Source organism: Carassius carassius, chromosome 40 (assembly GCF_963082965.1).
Source record: "Carassius carassius chromosome 40, fCarCar2.1, whole genome shotgun sequence".
Lineage (NCBI taxonomy): Eukaryota > Metazoa > Chordata > Actinopteri > Cypriniformes > Cyprinidae > Carassius > Carassius carassius.
The window spans coordinates 25,649,245-25,668,312 of NC_081794.1; the positions used below are offsets into that span (position 1 = coordinate 25,649,245).

The 19,068-nt window shown below is 36.8% G+C and overlaps 1 protein-coding gene across 3 annotated transcripts in view; it reads left to right on the plus strand.

Moving 5' to 3' along the window:
- LOC132122466 (cadherin-18-like) overlaps positions 1 to 19,068 on the plus strand; it is a 185,381-nt gene that overhangs the window by 117,952 nt on the left and 48,361 nt on the right. For all 3 annotated transcript variants that reach the window (XM_059532755.1, XM_059532756.1, XM_059532754.1), the window contains one exon: positions 16,056 to 16,223. In XM_059532755.1, coding sequence (XP_059388738.1) covers positions 16,056 to 16,223 — 168 coding nt within the window. The remainder of the gene's footprint in view (positions 1 to 16,055; positions 16,224 to 19,068) is intronic.

Here is a 19,068-nt window from a genome sequence, read left to right on the forward strand (position 1 = left end):
GTGGTCATTATGTCAGCAGATGCACCCTGAACGAATATCAAATTCACAGCCAGAAAAGGGCATGTCCGCCCAGCAGCCCCTGACCGCCTCAACCTCCTCAGAGGAAGAGAGGTAAACACGTGTTCTCACACGAGAAATTACATCCCAAGAGCCCCTGTACATCTAACTTCTCATAGTCAGATAAATATTCATTTTATTCCTCAGAATTAAATATAGTCAACAACCAGACAAGTAAACATGGTCTGGTGTAGAATAATTTACATCAAAACGAAACAATGTAGCCTAATACACACGTTGCCTCGGCAGCGCGTGTGTTTTTTTGTTATTGTTTTTTGCCACTCAGTCACACAAACAACATCAATCTCCTCAGAGAAAGATGAATGCTGCACCAAGCTCTGCCTCAGAGGGGGAAGGAACCGTAGCGCGGGCTTCCAAGTCTCGAGAACAAGCTCTTGATCTAGGGAACACGGGTGGAGATAGGACGAGCCGTCTCCAACCCGTTCGCCAGATCATTTGCGATTCCCGCGATCTCTGCAGCAGCATCAGCGCGACCGCAACTGCAAAATCGCATGCACGGACACATTCCTCAGAGCGTGCTCGGTGAAAGTGGAGCGCTTAACAGCAAGAAAAGCACAATCAGCCCCCCCGAGAGCCGACTGCGCAAGCTCCACTCCTCATTAATGCTGCTCATTATATTAGGCATAATATGCATGCGTAACTGGGGCTTATGCAACTGATGCTTGTTCAACTGGTGAGCTCATCAACGCCCTCCACATCAATCTCCCCAGAGAAAGACAGGCAGCACGGTGCGCCCTCTCACCGGGAAAGTACCGCAAACGAGGGCTTCCGAACCCCCGAGTGCGGGTGCCGAATCTGGTGGTTAAGAAAGAAGATAGGGACTTGCCCATCTACACTCCTTCCAGCGGATCCGAAAGCGAACACCCGCGAGCACAACCACCGCCTCGCCTCGGCGAAAGTGGGGCTGGCACCCCGAGAAACACCAATGAAGGCTCCCTCCTCAAAGAGAGCCATCTGAGATTGAATCAAACGCTCGCATCGCAGCCGTCAACACCCGCGAGAGCTGATACTGCGCGCTTCACTCTCAAGCAGACAACACAAAAACTGCATGTCCCTACCCCTTTTTTATTTTTTTTTATTTTTTTCTGGCAGGGAAAACACACAGCCTTGACGCTGCCTGCTCTCGCCCAAGATTTCTCTTGATTGAAGCCTTGACTAATGGAGCTTATCAGTGGACAAATTACATTAAATAAAACTCACAAACAGATAGCGACTGACACACGCACAGGGCGCTTGCTGAAGACAGAAGGCTGAATGCCGGCTTCACCCGCTTATGCTTTTAAGCTTCCTGGTCTCTGACGTCACCCGCCTATGACATCTCACCCATCCATTGGACTGATTACACATGTGATCCAGAGCCGTCATGCTGGAGCCGTTCCCCAAAGCGTTCTCTGACGCAACTTTGTTCATATATACAAAATACATTTACGATGGTCAATGAAAACTTTGGAAATATTTTATTTGTCAATTAAATAAAAGTTAAAGAGAAATATAGAGAAAAAGTTAAAGAGAATTTATTGCATTTTACACAATGTCCCAACTTCTCTGGAATTAGGTTTGTATATGATATATTATATAATATTATGTTATATATTATACGTTTATTAATTACTATGCAATTTATAATTTTAACTTAGATTTATTTCTTTTGTCTGTTCTATCCAAAATATGAATGCACAGTTATAGTTGCAAGTAATTTTTAGCAAAACTAGTGTGAAATGGACAATTGTGGAATAATTCACAGGTTAAAAGTCCTGGTTTCCGTATACAGTTTACAATTTTTTTTTGATGTTCAATCAGAAAACTCAGAATTAGGAAGTTGAACACTGCTCATTTCCAACACACCTAATGTGAACTCAGAGCTATAGGCGAACTCAAATAATCTCTTGGAAATGAGATGCTATTCCGCCATTTAATGTGCTAGTGAATGTCTTCACTGGTAATTGACGGTTAAATGGATGTCAGAGAACACAAATATAGACGACAACGGGATTAAAAACTTTAGATAAAGCACCCTGGGAGATAGAAGAGAAGCCTTCATGAATCAATTCAACAGAGAGAGCGCTAGTCAATAGTCAATCTTTCTTTGATTATATGGTAAGCGCAGCCGTATTGTTTTGAGCAGGATGAGATGATTGTGGTCATTAGGTCAGCAGATGCACCCAGAACGAATAACAAAGTCACTGCCAGAAAAGGACATGTCATTTAGGAGGAGAATGATGTACTAGTAATATACGGTTTAATTTAGTCCAGCTCTAACTGGTGGCAGTTTTAGAGGCACTGTAAACAAGTTTAATGCCATGGTTATGGCTTTGTGCACAACATTCCTCTGTAATCCAATAAATAGCGGTTAACTAAAAGCAATGGCTTTATTTCTTTATTTGGTTAGTTAATTTCCATTCCAATAGAGGAGATATAATGTCAGCTGCTGGGATTTATTCTGCTCATATAAACTAGCAGTTAACAAGTATTGTGATTCATTCTAATTAATAATTTGAATAATTAATTAGATGAAAGGCAATAGAGTAAGTGTGGTTTGCTGAAGCCACATAACATTTCCGGCACTGTAATGTGGTTGATAAGGTGTTCTGGATGAATCCTTGTGTATGTTTTAGTTGTTCAAGAGGTTGGAAGTTCTCCCTCAGTACAAGTCAATATTTTTTTCTCTTTTTTTTTTCTTTTCAACGCTTTAATCATCCGTCCATTCATTTGTCTAATTACGTGATTTTTTTCTTTTCTTTTTTTAATTTTTTATTTTTTATTTTTATTCATGGTTTCTGCAGTGATAGTAAGTAAAATAACAATAAATAACAAATTAACCAGCACAGCTGTTTTCAACATTGATAATAATAAATGATGCTCCATTGGAAGATTTGTAGATACTTCTCAGGTTTCTCCTTCAGTACAAGTCAAATCAATCTGTTGTTGTTGTTTTGTTTTTTGTTTTCAATTAGAATTTTCTTTCTTTTTTTCTTTTTTTTATGGAAATCAAATCATTTATTCAGCAAGTATGAATTAGAGTTATAAAAAGTTACATGTTTAAACTTTCTGAAGAAAATAAAAAATATCACAGTTTCTGCAAAAATATTAGGCAGAACTGTTTTCAACACTGATAATAAGAAATGTTTCTTAAACACTAAATTATGTATTAATTATTTTTTCCTTCTGAAGGATCTTGTGACTAAAGACAGCAGTAATGATGCTGGGTAGGAAACTGCTTTGCATCACAGAAATAAATTACATTTACAAATGCATTCAAATAGTAAACACTTCTTTCAAATGATAATAATTTTTCACAGTACTGCTGTTTTTACTTTATTTTTTATCAAATAGATGCAGCCTTGGTAAGCATAAGAGACTTCTTTCAAAAGCATAAAAAAATCAAACTTTGAACAGTATATTGTACCTTTCCTAACAAGCTGTGCAATTTGAGGTATCATTATTGTCTGTGGCACAAACAGTTTGTTTAAATCAATAACCTAAACTATGAGCAACAGTAATACTGATGGTTTTTTCCTAACAAACAATGCTGATAATCGTCACAAACTTTGAAAGTTTGCATCCTCATGTTGATATATGATTTGAAACTAAACATATTCTTTAGTAATAAAGCCAGCATCATTCTATGAAGACAGCTCATTATAAGCTAGTGGCAATGAAGAGGCCCAACACGTCCCACTCACTGGCACACATCAAGTCAGACTTTAAGCTTGTTAATAAGTGAGGTCAGATCTTCGTCTTCCCCTTTTCTTATAAGAGGTTCCAGTGAGTAATCAGGATTGCCGATTTCAGAGTCCTCCATGATGGGTAAAGCATAGCAATCTCTCTTTCTTGTACACACACACATATGCTGCCAGTTAAGTAGGCTAATTTCTCTGCTGATCAGGGAGTCTGGAGGGTTTCAGCGTGTGAGTTTCAAGCTTCTCTGACACAGATCAGGGACTCTCTAAAAGAGAGGATTAGTGCAACTTCCTGTTCTGATCAATTTAGAAAAGCACGCCAGTTTGTCAAGGCCGTCCCCAGCCGCTAATGCTTTCCAACATATTACAAAGCCCTCCTGCACTATTTTTTACCTCCAGAGACAAAAGAGCACATATTTATCACTGACTGATTCATCTCTGTATGCTCTAAGTTTTCATTTGAACTCTTTGAATTGGGTGCAGTTGATCTTTCATTGTATGGACAAAAACAAAAGTTTACAACACTGATGTAATGCTTTTTTTTTTTTTTTTAATCTCTGGAAAAATATATTTTGAACACATTTTGTTCTCTTTTTGTTCATTCAATAAAAATCAGTGGTGTTTTAAAACATTGGACCCCAGTGACTTTCATTGTGTGCAAAACAAAACAAAATAAAAACTTTGTTTTTCTCCACAAAAGAAAGTCATACATTTTAAGCATGAGTAAATGATTATAGATCTATAATTTTTATGAAAGCTTTTTGGTAAAATCTAAGTCCAATTGTTAAAATCCAACACATTGTAGAAGTAAACTGCTCAACGTCCTGTTTTATAGCCCTTGGAGCTCGAACAGGCCAAAGATAATTTCTCATAATCCCCTTTGCTCACCTAGACTGACCTTCTCTATAAAAGCACATGCTGCGAAAAGCGAGGGAGCGAGAGGGAATAAGATGGAGAAATAGGAAATTACAGACAGACGGTGTGAGGAAGAGATGAGTAAAAGGTTTTGCTCACTCTGCTAACCTTGGGCCAGATTCGCCACTTGTTTCTTGTTCCTCGCTGGTTTCCATAGAGATTTCTTCCAAGAATACTATGGGATTCTTAATGGCTCTGGTCTAAAGTGCCCTCTGATGGAAGGATGAATTTCATGGGGGTTTTCTTTATTTGGGGGCTTCCCGGAAGCCTTCTTGTACATCCTAATAACAAATACTACACTTTCCTTCATTTACAGCAAGCTTGTTTCATATTTCCTCAAGAGCACTTACCAATCCAACACAATAAACTTGAGTGATAGCTGCGGAGAGACACTCCCTCACCCCTGACGGATGAAGAAAAGGTCACAACATTAGTCTTTGTGTTGTTTTAATGGAGTGAATGGCTGTGTGCCAGAGACTTGTGTTGCCTTAGGAGCCTAGGTTAAGTAATGCTGCAGCTTGGGTAATATCTCTGCTACACCACCGGGGCTCAAGCCTTGGCAGGCAAGAAATGGAGTTATGGCGTTAAAACAGGAGAAATGAATGGAAGATTTATTTTGGAAAGTTTACAAACCTCTTTTTGTACCAATGTGCTAGGCTTTTGTTCACTGAGATGCATTCTGGGAAATCTTCCAGCATATACTTGCGTATAAGAAGACAATTTGGATGCATTTATGACATTGTTTATTTCATGCTTCTTCTCATCTGTAAATTATCAGCTCCCAGAACAAGGGCTGGTGACAGATCCAACTAGTTTGATGATGGGTGGGTGGGGAGGGGGGATGCTCTTGGGTTGGGATGCTGGGATTCACTGAAGATGAAGCATAAGTAAGAGTGCATTAAAAAACAAATGCAGCCAAACTAGTTTGCTCAAACTTTCATCAATTACGTTTTGTAAATGGCAAGTGCCGAATGTCACATGGTTTTCTTGGCTGTGATGGGTGCAATGCAGAGTTATTATTGGAAACTACAATAAAAATATATTTTTTGTTACTGTAAATAAAATAAAATATTTAATAATTATATATATATATATATATATATATATATATATATATATATATATATATATATATAATTTTTTTTTTCTTTTTTTTTAAATTGGAGTACTATATTAACTTCAATTAAAACTATAAACATATATTTAAAATAATTGAAAGGACAGGAACTAACAACATTTCAAAAACTTTAAGTGAAATTAAATGGCATTAAACGGGAACAGAAAATATAAAAATAAATCTAATTCAAAATATATATATATTTTTATAATTTTTTTTATTGTCAAGTGGTTTTATTTTTATTCATAATTGTAATTTATGTTATTCATTTGTTTGTTCTTTTATTATTTTGACTTTAACAAGTTCAGAAGGGTTTAATTGTACTTTACAAATTATAAAAGTCTATCAATGACGCAAAAATATTAGTACTTATTAGAACCTCTCCGTTTATTATTTTTTTTTTTTATTATTATTATTTTATTTTTTTTTCTCTCTGAGACTGAAATAACTGTGGTGTGATCTGTTTTTCTTGCATCACTACACTCACTTGTAGTGCAGATTGAGTATAATGACTTTCCTTCTCGACCTTTTGATGTCACCAAATCCTCTTGTCAAAAGTGCTGATCAGTTTCCTTAAAGGGGTCATATGATTCAATGCCAAGTTTTCCTTTCTCTTTGGAGTGTTAAAAGCTCTTGGTGCATAGAAGATCTGTAAAGTTGCAAAGACTGAAGTCTCAAATAAAAATAGATATTATTTATAAAAGTTAAGTCAACCACGCCTACTTAAAATTGCTCATTCTAATGCCCCACATGTCTAACTCACAATGTGGGAAGATTTGCATAAAGCCACCCAAATGTTCACGCAAAGAAATAAGTCTTTTCTTTTATTCTCGCTGTTGCCACTGGCAGCATGCTGTAGAGACGCTTGTGTTTTTCGTTGTGAAAGTGGAAGTACTTTGTATGGCCTTTCAAAAGAGGACACAACAGGACACAAATCAGTGGTTAAGTTGGATTTACAACACTGTTCCAGAACAGTTAAAATCCAAATATGTGTGCACTGCATTTTACGGAGGATGGGGACGGTTTCCTGTGACAGTATACTACAACGTGATCTTTTGTTAACAAATTTCGTGAGGAACACGCACAGGTAATCAACTCGGCCAATTCACTATTAATAATCACACCATCAATCCAACCACCTCGAGAGAGAACCTTGTGCAGATATTCAATGCGGCCAATTCACCATCAGTAATCACATCCCTTATCCAACCACCATGAGAAAGAACCACTATAAATAATCATTGCAGCCTTACCTTCATTCTCTCTAGTATTCCAGCATCCCTCCACCACCCGACTCCTTATTGTCGACCCATACAATAGGGGGGGCACTCAGTGTTCGGGCCGATACCAAGCTCAGAGCCCTCTCCCTAGGCAGCACGCCAAATATGCATACTATTTTTTCTCACTTTATTATATGCAAGGCAAACTTGTGAAACCGGTGTCTGTTTCTATAAAGTGGGGCAGTTCCATATTTGCAAGGACAGTATGGTGCTTCTGACTCACAGTCTAAGTACGTTTACATATTTAAAGAATTTGCCACTGATGATTCATACACAAGTTTAGAGCAGTGAAGAGTAGAGCTTGTTTGTTATTTCTTAATCACAAATGCAGACATGGTATTATGTTTACGCATAGCAAGATGTAATAAGAAAGTGTAAGTCTATATAATCAGTATTTATTGTCCCAACTGGATGCAACAAATGCCTCGTTTGTAATGGGATTTATTGTTTTTTTATTATCATGCCGGAACACGCATCATCACAATATGGTAAGGGGCGTAACATTTCCGTCACATACTTTAGTCATTCAGCCAATCACAATGCACTGGATAGCTGACCAGTCAGAGCACACTTCACTATTCAGACCGATGAGCATGGTAAAAAAAAATGTGCGTTTCAGAAAGGCAAGGCATAGAGGAGAAACAATGTATCATAACTGCATCATCACTGCAGTAGCTTGAACAACCAGACAATGGCTTCACTAGAAAAAAAAACAAAAAGGAATAAAAACAAAACATGGTGGTTGGCTGGCAGAAAGAAACTGGCTTTTACCAGCATTAACTAGCTTAAACTAGCTTTCACACTGCTCTAAACTATTTTGCAAGCAAAGAAGAATTCTGTGAATTCTGGTGTAATGGACTCGTGTTAATGCAATTTGTATGTGACATGATAAACTTGACATAATAGACTTCACGCATGTGATTACAAAAACATGTTACTCTTTGTGACCGTTTGACTTCATGGGGATATAGGGTCTGCCTGTCTCTCTTTGCAGTTTTATTGTTTTATTTTTTATCTTTGTTTATTTTTATTGATTTGGAAAGTCTAATTATCAATTAATTTTTATTTATTTATTTATCAGATATGGGCCTGATTTCCTGTCATCTTGTTTGACTTGGGCCACTTAGAAACCACTTAAACATCCTAGCAATGTGCAATGCCCTTCATGTCCATCATGGTGGTCAGTTTTGTATTGGCTGACACTGTCTGTATAAACCCAGCAAGAAAGTTCAGTTGTATGGTGTTTCACTTGGGTATTTTTGGAACTGTACAAGATATTCGGGTCTGTCCCTGGTGCATTCAGCCGCCTTTGCCCTGCTCTGAGTGTGACAAGTGAGAATGGTCATCCAAACTTGCCCTGCATGTTAATACCATCGCCTGCGGTCACTCGTGCCCCAACCCACATCTAATGTTCTAACCTGCCCACGCACAGCTAATCCTGAGGCTGTCAACCCGACACTCTTCACATGCTATTATCTTAATTTTTCTGTGTTTATTTTGGTTCTTCATTATCATGAGGGAAATGAAACAAAACAAGCATTTAAAAAAGATTTTAGACAATAACCGGGAAAACCCGATGGTTATTTATGGTCTATGCAAAACCACTTTTCACTGTAATAATGACAAATCAATATTTTCTCTCTGTTTGTACTTCATAAATTAAAGTGAAAAATGAATCAGTCAATTATAGGGAGGCAAGCGCCAAGCTGAATTCCTGTTTAGAGGCCGACTCCAACACCCAGCCTGTTTATTCATGAGTCTGTAATCTGTTCTTTAATGGCTTGCGTGTATTGACTGAGTGTCCCAGTCAAAGCCCTCTATCAGAGGATGCCGCAGGCTACCAGCGCTATTGTTTTCAAGCAAATATAAAGCAGGATTGGATTGTCTGATAACACTTCCATTTTGTAAAGAGTAATTGTTCCTGCCGTTCCTCCTTGACTGAACATCCCTCAAATCTGACACAAATAAAATCTAACATTCTCAACATATTTGGCCCATCTGGATGAGTTTCTGTGGCTGTTGGGATGTACTGTAATCACAGAAGACGCAAAGCTTTCAGCATTAATTATGAGAAGAAATATGTTTTGAGCACCAGAGTTAACATATTAGAATGATTATTACACTGAAGTTTGGAGAACTGGCTGATGAAAATTCAGTGTTGCGATCACAAGGAGTTTTTAATTTGTTGTTAAATAATATTAAAACAGAAAACATTTTAAATTACAATAATATTATAATATTGCTGGTTTTTATGGTATTTTTGATCAAATAAATCCTTGCAGAGCATCAGAATTATTTTAAGATATTAATAAATCTTTCCAACCCCAAACTTTCAAACAGCAGTGAATATCTATATAGATAACTCTCATTGGCTTATGAGAGCTATTTCATTATTATTATAATTTTTTTTTCAAACAGAAAACAAGATTATTTATCTTACCCCATTGGCAGATTATTATGCTTGTTTCAAAGCAAAAACTCTCTTTATTTTGACTTGTTTGTTTTCTGAAAACAAGACAATATTTTTTTTCTTGTCTCTATAAAATCCTTCTTTATTTAAGAATGTTTTGATATTTTGGCTGGAAACAAGACAAAACATCTAAGCAAGAAAATATTTTTTTTCCAGAGTAGATTATCAATTAAAATATTATTCTTAAAAGTTACCTGTCATTCCTTGTTACTTGTCACCCCCCATTTTTAAAATAGGCATTAAAGTGCACTATCCAAACTTAAATTGCTGTATTTTATGAACACTTTGGAATATAAACCTAAGGTTGGTCTCTTTTTAAAGAAGCAAATTGGCAGATTTTTAAAAATAAATTGAAGTATCAAAAAGTTATAGAAGTTTAAATGTACTGTAAATAAAATGCGTTATATAAATTTTATTATATTTTATTATAAATATTTTACATAACAGGTTTTACTCTTAATTTGGTATAAAATTAAAGATTTGTGTCTACATAAGTTATGTTACAAATTTGAAGTTGATATGAAAAAAATGTAGGTTCCTGTGAGATTTTATTTAGGGCATCATACCACATACAGCCACTGGGAGTAATCAAAACGACTTTGAATTTTGCTTAATGAATTTTTCTCTAGATTTCTCGGTGAATTTTACTTCTATCTCAAAATACCACCAAATGTGAAATCCTGAGACTCAGACTTTTCCAATGATATGTTTGTTGCCAAGATTATAAAAAGTTTTGGTTCTAGAAGACCGTAATGCATTTTGTAATATGACACTTGACCCTGCCCACTAAGGGGGAGGAGACCGCCATTAGATTTTAAAGTACCATTTAAATGATATATGATTTATTAATGATTTATTACTAAAATATTTTATAAAGAAAAATACCACAAAAAAAGAGTGCCAAGAGTCCCACAACTGGGTTTTACTGCAGTTGGGATCTTTGATTTCCATCTGACTGCAGGATAATTCACCAATGAGGACATCAGTCTGAGACACAGAACAAAGGTGAGAAGGATACGGAGGCGTGGATATGTGAGTGTGTGTGAGAGAAAAAGAAAGAAAGAAAGAAAGAAAGAAAGAAAGAAAGAAAGAAAGAAAGAAAGAAAGAAAGAAAGAAAGAAAGAAAGAAAGAAAGAAAGAAAGAAAGAAAGAAAGAAAGAGAAAGAAAAATAAACTGTGTGATAACGGTATGGAGGAAAGACATTGTGTGCAGGGCTTGACATTAACACCTGCCATATTTCAGCAGTGGCAAGTAACACAGTCATTCCCACTAGCCACTTCGGTGGGTTAATTTTTATACAGTAGCAGAGCTCAACATTAATGCTTGTCTGGGACAAGTGGATTTTTTTAAAGGGCAAGTGAAAAAGTTGTATTTGCCTGACCGGACAACAAATATGATTAAAATATCTATAGGGAAGCACAGACATTTCAGCTACAATGATTCAGATTTTATTACATTTGGTGCAAATGGCAATAGTGGATAATGTACTGGCAGTGACAAGGTCGTGCAGTAAAGGCTCATGCAGCCTGTCTGTGTGTGAAAGAATCTCCTGAAAAAATCTAAACAAATGAATGCAAGGGCACACAGAAGAAACACACTACTGCAGTAAAAATGCAGCTTTTATATTTCTGTAACATATGATATAACCTAGTTAAGCAAACTGACAAAACCCAAAGAGTGCAGTTTACACTGAAAACCAGAATTACTGCAAATGTAACATTTATTTTATGCAAGAGTTCAAACAAGTATCTAGTTTATTGCCTAATGAGTGACTTAGGCTACATTTGAAACACAGTCAGTGCTGACTGTTTGAGCTCGAATTAATGAAAATAGTTCCGAACAAAGATCACCGCAATTGTCGCATATGTCTGAAAAACACATGTGGTGTTACCAATTGATTCAGTGTATCAATTTGAACAAATCAAGGATTTACTTACCCATTTATAAAACAGGCACTTGGTTCATTCTTGAATTAATCAGCTGTTTGAACAAATTGTTTGAATGAATGACTCAATGACTCACTCAATAAGACTGCTGCTATTTCCTAGCGGTTTGCTTTCATATTTAAAATTAGGCTATTTCAAGTTTGTTTATAAAAATAAAATAAAAAAATGAAAAAATTGTACTTTAAAACATGATATTATTTATGCAGTTGTAATTTTACAGTGTAAGTGCATTCATGGCATGCTACATTTGAGTTTCATTACATTTGTGTCTGTAAAATGCATCTAATTTCCACTTCAGCTGCTTCACTTTATTCTGTAGTGGAAAGACCTGTTTTGTTAATTCTGATTTCATTTAATTGGTAACAGTCCTATAGTGTCTCATTATATTAACTTTAATTATTAGTTAAATTTAATTATTTGATACATGAACAATTCTGCAAAGCCTTCATTTAATAAGGTTAGTAAAGATTGTATTTTATAAAGGCAAAAATTACCTGAAAATCAATTTAAGTAAATTTTAAGTAAAAAAGTTGTTAATCATATAAAATATAATTACCCAGAAACAAAAATATGGCCGGTGAAAATGCTGAAATACTAGTAATTTTGGAGAAGCGAAAAAGTTGATGTCAAGCCCAGATTGTGTGACACAATGCGTGATTTAGAGCCTGAGACGTGTTTGGACCGGAGAATGGATTGCATCTGAATTGGTTCCTGAATTTACTTTGGACTTAAATGTAACTAATAATATGTAAATATTTAAAAAGATATGGAGCTTAATATTTGACAAAGCATACAAATTAATGAAATGAAAACTAATAGCAATATTCTCTTTTATGCAGCATCATATTTGTTACACTGTGGCATGATGTTGCTTCTGGGCACCACATTTAAGCAGTTCCCCAAAACATACAAATTGTTAATTTGACTCTAAATTTCAAAAACGGAAAAATTTAAAAATGTTTTTGTGGGCACAGTTCTCTCTTTTTTTTTTTTTTTTTGTGACCTCTGCAGGAAAGATGTCAAAACTGTATGAACAGTTGTGCTATAGATGATAATGGAAAATAATAGAGTGAGATGCAGGGATGTACTAAGATAGGTAGTAACAAATAAATATAACAATATTGCACATTTTTATTGCATAAGTGGGGAACATTTAACTGTTCATGAGGTACTGTAGATTCCCTGGGGGAAGAAACTGTTCTTGTGCCTGGCTGTCCTGGTATTTGCAGCTCTGAAGCTCTGGCTAGATGGCAAAAGTTCAAAAAGGGGATAACTTGGATTTGAGGGATCCAGAGGGATTTTTCTGAGCCCTTTTCCTCACTCTAGATGTAAACAGTTCTTGAAGGGTGGGCAGGGGAGCACCAATAATCCTTTCAGCAGTCCGAACCATTCTCTGTAGTCTTCTCATGTCTGATTTTGTAGCTGAACCAAACCAGACAGTTATTGAAGTGCTCAGGAAAGACTCAATGACGGCTAAGTAGATCTGTTTCAGCAGCTCTTGTGGCAGGTTAAACTCTCTCAGCTGGCTAAGGAAGTACAACCTTTGTTGAACCTTTTTAACAGTGGAGTCAATGTGATTGTCCCACTTCAGGTCCTGAGAGATGGTGGTTCCCAGGAATCTGAATGACTCCACTGCCGCCACAGTTATGTCTATGATGGTGAGTGGGGGGAGTGCAGGGGGGTTTCTCCTTAAGTCCACTATCATCTCCACTGTTTTGAGCATGTTCAGCTCCAGGTTATTAAGACTGCACAAGACAGCCAGCTGCTCAACCTCTTGACTGTAAGCAGACTCGTCAACATCCTGTATGAGACTGATGACTGTAGTGTCGTTTGCAAACTTCAGGAGCTTGACAGAGGGGTTTTTAGTGGTGATGTCATTGGTGTACAGGGAGAAGAGCAGTGGGGAGAGAACACATCCCTGAGGGGCACCAGTGGTGGTGAAGCGGCTGTTGGACATGAATTTCCCGAATCTCACTAGCTGTTGCATATCTTGCCTCACTAGCTGTTGCCTATCGGTCCAGTAAGGGTCCAGTGATGTCCTTCAGATAAACCAGAACCAGTTTTTCAAATGACTTCATGACGACAGACGTTTGAGCCACAGGTCTGTAGTCGTTAAGTCCTGTTATCTTGGGTTTATTTGGAACGGGGATGTTGGTGGAGCGTTTGAAGCAGGAAGGGACTTCACACAACTCCAGAGATCTGTTGAATATCTGTGAAAAGATGGGGGCCAGCTGGTCAGCACAGGTTTTCAGAAAGGCTGGTGTAACACCATCTGGGTCTGGTGCCTCTCTTCTTTTGTTCTTCCTGAAGACCTGGCACACATCATTATCACTGATTTGAAGAGCAGAAGGTAGAGATAGGGGGATTGCAGGAGGTGTTAATGGTTGTGTGGAGAGATGGTCAGAATGGGTGTGGGGGTTACAAATCTACAATAAAACTCATTCAGGTCGTTAGCAAGTTGTTGATTCACCTCAGGGGGGTGGTGTGTTGTAGTTTGTGATGTTTCTCTGACCTTTCCACACTGAAGTTGAGTCATTAGAAGTGAACTGATCTCCCAACTTTTTAGTGTAGGTCCTTTTAGCCACTCTAATCTCTTTATTCAGTGTGTTCCTGGCCTGATTGTACAAGACTCCCCATTTCTCCCCATTTCCCCATTTCTGTAGGCATTCTCTTTGGCCTGACGAAGATGAGGTCAAAACAGGCTTTTAAAACCCACTCTGTTTCATTGGTCCATCTCTTTACAGTCTTTACTACAGGTTTAGCAGATTTAAGTTTCTGCTTTTAGGTCGGTATAAGATGAACCAGGCAGTGATCAGACAGCCCCAAAGCTGCTCGTGAAACAGAGTGGTATGCATTCTTTATTGTTGTATATCAGTGATCCAGTATGTAACTGTCTTTGGTGGGACATGTAACATGCTGTCTGTATTTTGGGAGTTAACGGGAAAGTTTTGCTTTCCCCAAGTCCCCAAGAATGATTAAAACAGTCCGGGTGTTGGTTTTCTGTCTCTATGATCTGATCAGCGAGTTTCTGTAAAGCTGAGCTCATGTGCACTTGCGGAGGAATTTAAACACTCACAAGAATTAATGGGTGAAATTTCTGTGGAACGGCTTGCAGTTAATGAAGAGCACTTCTAGATCAGGAAAGCACATCTTCTTTAACACAGCTACATCTGTACACCACCGTTAATTGATGTAAAAGCATGTACCGCTGCCACACGATTTCCCCGTTGATTCTGCGTGGTGATCTGCCCTAAACAGCTGAATGGCGTCATACAGCCAGGTTTCAGTGAAACACAGAGCAGCAGAGTGTGAAAAATCTGCCGACTACAACATTCTGTAAAAGATCCGGTAGAAGATTTTGTGGTGTTTTCTGCCGAATGTTCAGCAGTTCATCCCTGGTGAAAGTGATCGTGTTTAATAAACAAAAAACAGAAGAAAAAAAATACAAAACAGTACAAACACTGGAGAGCCAAGCACTGAAGCAGCCGTGTGCGGCACCATCGCAAGCCTTGGCTTTGTCTCATTTCAAAACAGACCAGAGAACAGAGAAACTGACCTTGGTGCAGAAAAGACTTTACAGACATGAGCACTTATCTCTGTTATTTTAACAAGCCATACTAACTGTCACTGCTGCTTATGATTGTTTTAAAATTAGACAACAAAGCCAAGAATGAAGTGTAGATATGAGCCAATGGTGTAAAATTTGATATAAATTCACACGTTTCTGCTACGTTAAATAAAAAAAAATAAGAAACTATTATTATTATTAAAAAAAATATTAATAACAACAACAACAAAGCATCATATTGCTGTGCTTATAACAACATAATGCAAGAAACAGATGTTTAATAATAGTAACTATTGTTATTATTATTATTATTATTAAAGAATATTAATAACAACAACAACAACAACAATACGTCATATTGCTGTTCTTATAACAACATGATGCAAAAAACGGATGTTTAATATAACTTTACATTAGTGTTGTTGTTTAAGAATATTAATAACAACAAAAAGACTGCATCATATTGCTGTTACAACATTTACATTTACATTTAGTGATTTAGCAGACGCTTTTATCCAAAGAAACTGACAATGGAAGCAATCAAAATCAAAAAAAGAGCAATGATATATAAGTGCTATAACAAGTCTCAGTTAACTTTAATGCAGTACGTGTAGCTTTTAAGGGCTTTTAAATAATATAATGAATAAAAAGAAAACAGATAAAATAGAAAAACAACATGATGCAAAAAAAATGTTTAATAATAGAAAAATTATTATTATTATCATATCAAAGAATATTAATAACAACAACAATAATGTTTCATATTGCTGTTCTTATACAACATGATGCAAGAAACTGTTTAATAATAGTAACTATTATTATTATTATTATTATATGCATAAGAAGAAGAAGAAGAAGAAATGTTTACCTTTTTTTAAACACTGGTTTCTGTCATTATATTCATAAAGCACAGTAACGCGAATGCCTGTGGCTTATTGCTTTAATAGTGCAAATGATGTAAATAATGTGTGCCGTACGTTTGTTTGTGTGTGTTTTGCAGGAATCATCAGAACAGCGCTGACAGACATGGATCGAGAGGCGAGAGAACATTACTCTGTGGTGATTCAAGCCAAAGACATGGCGGGGCAGGTGGGAGGGCTGTCGGGCTCAACCACCATCAACATCACGCTGACTGACGTCAATGACAACCCACCCAAGTTCCCCCAGAGTGAGTGATGTGAGACCAGTGTGAAAATAAAACTGAGTGGCAACATATTGTTTTGAATGGACATCAGACATCTGCTCCAAGGCCTATTGAACAACCTAGCTAGGCAGTATTTGTATTGTTGCCTATGTACAAAGTTCCAAATCTGGCACAGATTTATGCTGGTCTTTTACTGAAGGTCTTGGGGTTATTTTAAGATACAGAATGATATTCACTCCTGAACACTCCATCCTGACTGAATCTTAAATGAATATGTGTGAGACTGAAGGACTTCTTGATTATTATTCTTTAGATCTTGACAAAAAGAACCGAAATAGCTTGCCCTCGCTTTTTACCAATTCTTGATCTGCTGCAAAAATCCTCATTACTGTTTGAAGGTGAACCATACATTATGCTGTTGTAATGCACATTTTCTCTCTCAAAGTAGGTTTTCATGCATTTGTTACAAAATTTTCTCAAGGGCTTCTTATGGATACTACATAATTATATGGAAGAGATGGAATTATTACATACTTCAGATGCAGTCTCGCTATCAGATGATTCAACATATAAATTGTGCATTGTAGTGTAATTTTTTACCATTAATTAGCATGAAGAGAACAGAGGCAGGACTAGCATGTTATAGTGTATAAGCATCCAATTATGAGACTTGTGTCTTGAGTTTTTGTAGTCTTATTTTTATCCACAGAAACAGAGCACCACAGCAGGGTTCTGGAAGTAAAATCACATTAATTTCCCACTTTCACTCACTTTCTCCCTAGAAAAAAGTATTTTTAAGAATAATGTAGAAACCTTTTAAGACTCTGAGTTCTGAGATTAAGCAATGGCACAGTATGTGCTTCTGTTGATGCCTTCTGTAGTCTTTAAATGAGTCCACTTTATTAAATATTACTTTATTTACCAAAATCTCTGTGAATAGCTACAATGTTTGTTTAGTTGTTTATTTATTTGTTTTATGTTATTTATGTATTTTATAGTAAATATTTATTTAATTTATATTTTAATAATTTATATTTTAATAAAATGTTTATTTTATAAATATAATTTATGTTCAGTTATTAGCATTTAGCTTTTCCTTAAATACTTTCATAAATACTTTGGAGCAATAGTTGCACTCCATTGCATCCAGCTTTTTTAATCAGGTTGTGTGGGACTGTGTTTGTGGCTGTTTTTGGGGTCTGACAGCTGTATTGAGAGTGAGGAGTTGTTGTCATAGCATAGAGCCCCTCCCCTCTATATCACAGTCTCCGCCATGTTGGCAGGACACCGGCGGCAAAACATGATTGTTTACGTGTGTTGTTAACTCGGTAGTAGAGGAGGTTCTCACAATTCTGCACTGTTTTACCATGCCTGGAAGTTACTGTTGCGTTAAAAACTGCTCCAATACCTCACACGATATATAGTGTTTAGGATATGCAGTATGAAGTTTACGACAGTGATGTTTTACGACATTGACGCACAGTGGTACTCGGGCCGTCCTATGTTAGCACTAAGCCCGCGAGAGATGATGGCTGTCTGTGTAAGAACTGTCTAATATGTTGTCACAGTAAAGTACTATTACATTACACGTACATACGTCTGATTCTTGCCTAATACCTGAATTAAAACATCACACGATACATACGGGAAACATAGGAACAATGGAATACTGCAGCGGAATGGCAGAGAGACCTGGACCATTTACCTCCATGCACACATATGGACATTGTGAGTTATCTTGTTTTTGGTCTAAGTTACTACACAATGCAGGAGTTTAAAAGCCACAAGTCTTTGAAAAGTTACGAGGCTTTCTGCTGTGGCTGGGTCCATCTACAAACCTCCAGGTGTTGAAAACAGCTTTGTACTGGACAAGGTTAGTTTCTTTACATGCGTTTTGTAATTACACATTGCATTTAGCAGACACTTATTGATCAAAATGACAAAGTAACTTAAATAACTGCGACTGTTTCGTAAACACTAGATTGTAACGAGATGTTCAATGTTTACAAACGTTTTCAACATGTTTTGATGTAGGCTATAGCTGTGCATGTTTAGTTATAACTTGATTTTAGCCCAATGACACACACTGTACCAGGTTTTTGTGTTGGGTGTTAGGGACTGAAAAGTGGATAAACCAGCTCTGGGTTAGCTAGGGTAGTTAAATGTGTGATTGCAAGATGTAAATGTCCTGGTTAGATTAAAGCCATTATATATGGCCATTAAGCCATATATAGTGATATTCTCAATGTTACCCAGAAAACAGGATACAGGTTTAACTCTTTTGAAATACTTCTGCTAAATGTTACACTGTCAGACATGCAAAAGAAATCTAATGTATCTCTTGCTCTGGCTACTGTGTATAGACCACCAGGGCCGTATACAGAATTCCTAAAAGAATTTGCAGATTTCCTCTCAGACCTTCTAGTTACAGTTGATAAGGCGCTAATCATGGGAGATTTTAATATTCACGTTGATAATGCAAATGATACATTAGGACTTGCATTTACTGACCTAATAAACTCCTTTGGAGTCAAGCAAAATGTCACCGGGCCCACTCATCGTTTTAATCATACACTAGATTTAATTATATCGCATGGAATAGATCTTACTGCTATAGATATTGTACCCCAAAGTGATGATATTACAGACCATTTTCTTGTATCGTGCATGCTGCGTATAACTGATATTAACTATATGTCTCAGCGTTACCGTCTGGGCAGAACTATTGTTCCAGCCACCAAAGAAAGATTCGCAAATAACCTGCCTGATCTATCTCAACTGCTATTTGTACCCAAAAATACACATGAATTAGACGAAATTACTGACAACATGGACACTATTTTCTGTAATACATTAGAAGCTGTTGCCC